This window comes from Theobroma umbraticum, unplaced genomic scaffold (genome assembly GCF_002168275.2).
Source record: "Theobroma umbraticum cultivar Fairchild unplaced genomic scaffold, ASM216827v3 scaffold_44.0, whole genome shotgun sequence".
NCBI classification, from domain to species: Eukaryota; Viridiplantae; Streptophyta; class Magnoliopsida; order Malvales; family Malvaceae; genus Theobroma; species Theobroma umbraticum.
In genome coordinates, this window is record NW_018397255.1 from 7730981 (window position 1) to 7739346 (window position 8366).

Here is an 8366-nt window from a genome sequence, read left to right on the forward strand (position 1 = left end):
TGAGTGTGGGTTCGGGCTGCCTTCATTTGAACTATTTGTTCACTAGTTTTCAGTACCTATCCTCGGACCCCTGGAGGATAGCTCATGTGATTAGACAAGAAAAAGGGACCATTGCCTGTTTAATACTTTCATAAATGTCACCAGTAAATATGTAAAATGAATTAAAAGTTGATTATATATTTTTTTCTTTTAAATTTGAAGATAATTCCACAATCGTGATAAATATAGACATTAAACCCTTCAAAAATCCACCTCACACATGACGTATTTTAAAGTTTTTTAAGTCCACAAGTATCATGTCACAAAAGTCATCATTTAAGATTTTCTTTTTATTTTATGGAGCAATTGTCAAATTTTAAGTTGATTGAAGATTTCTGACTCTTATTTTGATTCAATAAGATTTTAATTGTAAAATATTTATTAAAAAAATAACATTATTTATCAAGGTAATACAAATATCGAGTGTATATATTTATATATACAAGATATATGCATATATTCTATCTATTTATATTAAAAAGTATATTTTCAAAAATGTAAATAGTGAATGACATATATATACTAATCATTTATTAAGTCATCGTTAATTAATGATTTTTTTATTAAATTAAAGTATTGACTAATTTTTATTTTGTTTCCTTGTTAACTATTGAAGTTCTTATTAAAGTAAAAGTTTCTTAATTAATATATTATTATTAAATTAAATGTTAACCATTTTTTATCTATTTATTTCTTTATTAACATTGAAGTTTTTATTGAAGTAAATTGTTCCTAATAAAATTTAAAATTTGGCTATATCAAGAATTAGAAGCTTAATTCCATTGAATCATTAAATAATTTAAATAACTTTGGTATTTACATGGCTGGTAAGCTTCAATAATTAAGGTGGTTGTTCAATAAAAACCACATGTATGTTCAATTAAGCATTACGTGTTACATTTTGTTCATATTTTAATAGTGAGTTAATAAATAAATAGATTTGAACAAATTCAAAAGGTCATAAGTGAGAAAATAATTATTTTATGGTAACCAAAGAAAATGAAACACCTCAGAAAATTCACAAACTAATGGTACAATTTACTCTTAAAGATTTTATTAGTCATAATTATAATCTACATATACCCGAACATTTAGCTCATTGATTGGTATATGATCCTTTACCTAAAGAACAAAATTCAAATCCCCTTTCTTTCAATTAAAAAAAAAATCTTCATGATTTATTTTCAATTACTTACACAAGAATTCTTTAAGGACCGCTACCGCTACCGCTACCGCTACCGCTGTACTTAAAATGATGATAAGAATAAGTTCAGGCATTTTAACTAGGATATATCAGGTATAAATCCAAGTGTAGAGATGAAAATATTACTAGTTTTTAAAATGTTAATTCTAAAGGCATATGAGGAGTTTATTGGTGAGATCTAATGTTCAAATTACTACATACCTATATATCGATATCGGATATATCCATATTACATGTATTATTTTTTGGGCACCTAAATCAATAGCTATTTAAGCGCAACTACAACAAATTATACTATGCCAGCTTCACAGATAAGCTATAATCATTTTTCCTATTTATTCGTTTCTTGTATGTGGGTTAATGTTTATATACACAGTTGAAAGATCCATGCGGATTCTACATGATTAAATGAGACACTAGGAATAAATTATCAATCTTCAATGGAACCCTGTAGACGTACTAATTGAGTTTGATTTTAAGAATATAAATGGTATGAAAAATTACGCTCCAGTTTTCTTTATCTGAGACTGCCTCTGGAAGCTTAAAAGTGGGAGGCTTATCAACACCCCTCCTTGAATATTCCCTCCATCTTCGCGCTGCTGCCGCAGCCGTCCTCGCTCTCTCTTTCACTTCCTCCTCTGCAACAACAAATCAACTTGAGTTAAACTTTCAGCCTTAGCCGAGTTCTTCAGATAATCAGTTTACAATGCACAGCAAAAAAGGCTGAATCATAGGTATTCATGTGACCATGCATTGGCTACAAAATGCAAAATGTAAGAAGTATTTAAAACAGCTAGCCTCCATTTTTTGACAGCGGTAAAAACTGAAATGATAAAGCCACTTCAACCTTCCATTAGTGAAAGCTTCATCACTAATTTTTTAGACCTGATAACAACTTTACATCAAAACCTCCTGATAACTCAACTGGAATGTCAACCATAGTATGTTCATTCTTAATAAATGTAGAATAAATATTCACCAACCCATAAAACACACCATTTGTCCCAGGACAAGTAATGGAGATTTCTATGCAATGCAAGGTGATGAAAATGGTTTATTTCATGTGTCATCATTATACACTCCTCAATTTCTTATCCCGATTATACCACCAAAAATAGCCATGTTTAATAGGCCAATAGTCCTGCTAGTCCCAAAATCATAAAATCCAAAGGTGACTTTGATTACAAATATCAAGGCTCCACAAGCGTTTATGTAAGTATCAACTGGCACGTAGAAAGGAACTGCTAGCATCAATAAAGCAATGCCATTTTGCTGCGCTCCTGAAATCAGTATGCATAAGCTCAGGGAGACACTATCTAACACCAGTATGTTCTTGGAATGAATCCAAAATTGTTTATGCAAAATGTAGCTCAAAATAGAAAATCCTGTGAGAGTGTTATTGACTTACTAATCTAAGTGCATCAAACTGATTGGCCAGGGAAAACACTGAAAAAGAACTAAAAACTTCAAGGGGCTTCCTTATGTACTTAGTAAATTTTAACTTAATAAGTCCTTAATTTCCAGTGCCTTATCACTATGTTCCAAGCAGATGGCCTTTTGTATTCTTTTGTCTAAAATAACAACATGATTCAGAATGGATACATCTCTAAATTAAAATGGGAAAACCAAAAGAAACTTTAGCTGAAACAGTCCATATTGTGGTTTCTTTGATAGGAAGATATCATAAACTTCTGGCAAAAGGTAAATATTCTGTTCTCATTATCCAGTAGAAAAAACATCTGGCCATTTTTATAACACGTGCAAAAACAAATTTTGGAATTGTTAGAGATTGTCAAATTTGCACGCAGAAACATCCACAAATGTTAAGTTACCGCATCAGAAAAAAAAGAATTGAAAAGAATTCTGAAAAAAAAAAAAGAAGAGTTGGACAAATGAACAACCTATTATTAGCAATTATCAAATTTCTCTACCTGATTTCTTGTATTCCTGTGGCTTGCCCCAAAGGTTGCTCCAGTACGAGTCGGTTTTACCAGAATCCTTTTGCCATGCCATCTTTGCTTTAGCTTGTTCCTGCAACAAGAATGAGAAGAAAAAGATTAAGTAACTGTTCAGTTATCCTTTCCCACAGCTACTAATTTATAGCATCCGCAGAGTCTGTTACACACCTACTCTCTAACAAGAATAGCAGCTACTGGATTTGGTCCTATCAGGAAAGCATTTAAACATAGATTTTCCTTAATGTTATAGTTCCTATTTTCGGGGTGAAGTTATTTTGATGACATCCTTTACAATTCGATTTCATTAATCTAAACCCAAATTTCAGATACAACTAAGAAAGTGCATTTAAGTACTTGAGGTGCTTTCAAGTGTTAGAAGTTTTTAATAGCACCAGGAAAGGGAGAAGCCTTTTAAGTCAATAGTTGTTGAGAAGACAATTATTCAAGAGGAAAAAGGGCTGATTTGGCAGGTAGTCAGAAAGATTTGCTACTAAATCTTTCGTTTAGTTTTCCCCCTACATAGTTGAGATATTTCTCTTAAAAATAAATAATAGCTGAGACTTTACAAGTAAATCATCAATGAATAGAGAAAATCATGCCAGTGAAATGACTGACACAAGAAGTTAGCAAATTGCTAAAGCCACAAAACTTTTGTTAGCTGTCAGCAGATAAATGCAACATCTAGGAAGCATGTATTTACTTTTAATAATAAAGGGAACAATTTATTCTAATAACGGCATTAAGAATTACATTTTCATAAAAGTCATATAAATAAACTAATGGTCAATCAAGACAACATTGAACAAAGATTTAGATGAGAGTGATTATAATAAGGATTCCTACCAGAACTTTTGCTTGCCTCTTTTCCCACCTAGAACATGCCTGCCATATACAATTGGATTTTAATAATATAAGAAAGTGTTAAAAGCAGAAATGGTATCATCACACAACATATGTATTACATTTACCATTCTAAATACATCCATTGATGCAGATCCCATTCCTGAAAGCATCAATGCCACCTGATGGTCCATTAAAAAGACTCAAAGTTTAGCAATGAAAGTAGCAAGCCAGAATAGGTTAATGGTAAGTTACTGAAGGACTAAGCACATCTTATATTTGTTCTAAATATATAAATATGTTTGTACACATTTAACATTATTAACAAAAAGAAAAAAAAATCATATTTACCAAGATAAAAGGGCATCCGTTTGACATCTAGGTGAAGAAGTTATATCCCTCATGTAACTTGATGCAAAAAATCATTTATATCAAATTCACAGATTCAGGGAATAGTTAAATTTAATATGAGGCAACCACAGGTTTCACTACACAATGGCTCCTGCTATTCTGAAATAGTAGATAATTTTTACCTTTCCATGTTCTAACTTCATGGTTTTGATGTTCAGCTACAAGCAGAATCTTCGTCTATCTTTCATTCTTTCTTTAACTCTTTTTAGTTTCCCTATAAGTAATAGCTTATTGACAAGAAATTCTTTTCCCATTTTAAGTCTTGGAAAGATTCAGAATCAAGACATAACCAATAATTAGTATAATGTTTCAACACTAGAATTTAGAAAACTTAATTTGCATTTGGAGCTACTCTTTTTTTTAATAAAAAAGAAAGAAGTAGAAGAAGAAGAAAAAGAAGAAAAATATATCAAATATACAACTAACCAATACTTCCATAATTTGGACAGCTTCAAACATCTCGGCTTTGAAACCCACCATTGATCAAGTTGACTAACATTTGATCTATTAATCCCTTACTTTCTAAACCCAGAAGCAATCTAACAGAATTTCAAAACGCTAAAACGTATGCTCATATGTGATCAAGAAGATTGATTTGTGTACTAGGGACTTCGAGAAAAGAACCTAACAGTGACTGTGTTCTTAACCTAACAGTGACTGTGTTCTTACATTCACTCTGTCTACCCTGCACATTTCATCTTCAAGCAAGGATAATTGTGCTGCAGAAGTCCGATGGATGCAATCAACTGGGCTGAATAACAGAAGACAATGTTGATCAGTAATCATGTAAACCATTTAACTAGCCATCTACAACAAGCAATAAAATATATTAAGACCTTTTCTCCTACACATTTTTAACAACATTCCAGACAAGAATGCAAAGTCAAATTTTAGGGTAGAAACATCAATGAGAGGATATATTTTTATCCTACAGTAACAGAAAAGGGAGTAGAACAGAATCAGAAATCATAGATGATAATCCATCACATTAGTAAACTTCAAGCTGAGGATTTCAAAATTCTCCATGAATCAGGGATTCCCATGTACTATTAAATATCATGGAGGAAACTTTATGTTCATCATACCTTATAATATGACTTCCACCATCTTCTTTACTCTTCATAATGAACAAATAACTAATTATAAAGTTTCTCTTACTCAGCTGGCCATTCGCCTACTAATAAGATCGATAATAGTAAATATCAAGGAGCTAAATGTTGGTACGTTAACCATAGAAATTGTATCCACTTGACAACTTATAAGCAAGTTGAGAATGGTAGTGAGTTACCACTGATAAGGTCTAGATACAACAGATCACCCACAAGATAATGCAGAAGAGAATAAAAGCATAGAGCATTCTCCTTGTAATATATTTAGCATATTTAACAGAAAGTGGATGATATAGCATTACTACGATTGATGATATACCCGGAAGCAAAAACCTACCAACTTTCAATTGCTTGTGCAATTAATTCAGGATTCCCACACTGACTATGTACTCTGGCTCGCCCAAAGTCTTCCTCAATTCGAAACACATCTGAGGCCAGATTGGCACAATTTTTGCAGCCTGCGAAGAAAATTAGCTCATAAGAGGTGTCAAATTAGAAACCTTGGTAGGATTTATGCTATTATAATTGCTTCATTCCAATAGCAAGTATGTCTTTAGCTACTGTTTGTAGTGTCCACATAGAGATAAAAAGAATCAAAATAAAATTGGAATTTTACAGAACAGTATCTTGACAGCACATCTGCTCATATAATGGTTACCTCTAATGAGGTCGTAGGTAAGCAAGATATAACTCAACAAGAGTAGGCTGAAATAATGAATCTCCAATTCTTTTTGTATAATCAATAACCATTTGGAAAGGCTAAAATATTTACGTGGACATCAGAAGTTCAATGGAGATCATGATTATTCTATATACCAGGGGATAATCTAAGACACTTAAGCTATAAATTAATAATCATTAGTAAAGAACTGATAAAGCATGTCAACCAGATAAAACCTAGGAATGCCAACTCCTACCTATGCAACTAAACTCATCGACAAATACATGATCCCTGGGGGCAGAATCATCCATGAAAGGATTGATTGCAGTCAATGCATACCCATGAATTTCATCATAAACCATGCGCTGTACAGGGTCACTGAGAACCTGCACTGAAATAGTCCTATTATAGCAGTGGAAAACTAAATGTTTACATTATACATAAGTTCGTGTTGTATGGAACACACCCTATAGACCTCGTTAATGAACATGCAGAAATTTGTAGTCTCTGGATCATTGCCACTTAAGTCTGGATGACAAGCCTTCATGCAATTATAATAGGCCTTTTTTATCTCCTCTAGTCTGGCATCCGGAAGCTATGAAAACAGGCCAATCAAAATTAGATTCCTGAATCACGTCAAATGATAATTACCTTCAAAAGATAAATATATATTGTACAAAAGATTCCAAATAGCTTCGATGAATATCCATTAATCTAGATCACTTGCAAACATAAACTCTTTATCACTATCCATCAATGTTCACCTTCCAATAATTCTACCAAGTACTTTAACCACAAGATTCGCTCCCGACGAATCAATGAATTAGAAAGAAACAACCAAGAATTACCTACCTCAGAATCAAACCAAAAGAAACATTTTTCCTCAAGAAAACATTACTAACGAAATGTTCATTTGAGGGCATCAACAGCCCCATATATATCATATGGGAACCTAAATTAAAAAGATTATGGTTCAGAACACAAACAGTCCCCTCATTTGCATCTCCTCTTGATTAACAGTATAACTACTAGCTAAATTGAGTCTTAATCTACGTATTATGTTGAACTACAATACTAGTAAGGTTTGCTAAACCTCATAAAGGAAACCTGAGGCAACAGGAAATCGAAAGTTTGAACAGCAGCAGAGTAGACAAAGCGTTTTCTCGAGACAGAAGACATAAATTGCTGAGAAAACACAGCCTGATTTTGTGTTTATATCCAAATCGTAGAAAACAACTACACCAATCCAAATTGTTGCACTGCTCACACTTCAATTCTTTCTTTTTTCCTACATTTTGTCATAACAAGAATACTAGAACTGAGAAGAAATTTGAAAAGCCTTACCAGACCAAGAACGGCATAGTAATCATCGGCAAGAGAATCAGTGGAAGCAGAATTCCCTGTTGCAACCTTGACTCTGCCACAACCTCTCCTTTGACCACCACGACCCATCACGCTCCAAGAAGCCCCACTCTTGGCCGTGGCCTTCCAAGAGCTTCTTTTGCACATATTTAAAGATGGGTTATGGAGTTTGAGAGCATCTGTACATACAGGAGAGAGTAGCTGAGCCATTCAAAATATTCCGTTAAAACCCGAAAAAAAATCTCTCTTCTGCTCTGTTGGTGTTGAAAACAGGAACAGAGAAGAGTGAAGAAAGACAGATAAACAGGGAGGGAGAAAACTGAAAAAACAGATTTTTTTTATTATTTTCTTTTAGATTATTAGTTACCTTGGATTATTAGAATAAATGAGAAAATTTTGAGGAGAGGGAAATTCAGGCGTGGAAGGGAGAAATGCTGAGATGGCGAAAAGAGAGCCATTTGCTTTGCAAGAAGCCGGAGGGAGCTGAGTTGAATCTACGGAGTAAGTTTAGCACGTGTCAGCTTGTGGATAGTTGTTGCTGCCTCCCTCATGCAACACTCCAAGCAACCACTTGCATTCCTTGTCTACGCCCGCTTTGCAACAATTGCTCCATGCTCTATGGATGACATAGACTAATTACCCCTTCTAAATTTCAGATTATTTGAAGAAAATTTATGTCAAAGATTTGCTTGATGACTTTATTTAGAGCAATTTAGGTATGCCAGCAGACAAAGGACCTTACCGATTAGAACTTCACAGCTCTATGATCTTGTTATTATTCA

At 33.3% G+C, this 8366-nt stretch overlaps 1 protein-coding gene across 1 annotated transcript; it reads right to left on the reverse strand.

Moving 5' to 3' along the window:
- Positions 1-1555: 1555 nt before the first annotated feature.
- LOC110409032 (DNAJ heat shock N-terminal domain-containing protein) lies at positions 1556-8064 on the reverse strand. The gene is made up of 10 exons (XM_021418245.2): positions 7952-8064; positions 7567-7763; positions 6689-6817; positions 6479-6608; positions 5899-6019; positions 5122-5203; positions 4170-4223; positions 4045-4083; positions 3175-3274; positions 1556-1881 (listed from the first exon to the last, which is right to left on the reverse strand). The coding sequence occupies exons 1-10, from the start codon at positions 8040-8042 to the stop codon at positions 1703-1705; spliced, it is 1122 nt and encodes a 373-aa protein (XP_021273920.1). The 5' UTR covers positions 8043-8064; the 3' UTR covers positions 1556-1702.
- Between the last annotated feature and the right edge of the window lie 302 nt (positions 8065-8366).

What these genes read in the sequence shown, in the direction of transcription:
- LOC110409032 (XM_021418245.2), bottom strand. Translation starts at nt 8,042, where the DNA reads ATGGCTCTCTTTTCGCCATCTCAGCATTTCTCCCTTCCACGCCTGAAT. An exon ending in TCATTAACGAGGTCTATAGG is followed by an intron (nt 6,609 to 6,688) that starts GTGTGTTCCATA and finishes ATTTCAGTGCAG; the next exon opens with GTTCTCAGTGACCCTGTACA. An exon ending in ACAGGAATACAAGAAATCAG is followed by an intron (nt 1,882 to 3,174) that starts GTAGAGAAATTT and finishes TTGTTGTTGCAG; the next exon opens with AGGAGGAAGTGAAAGAGAGA.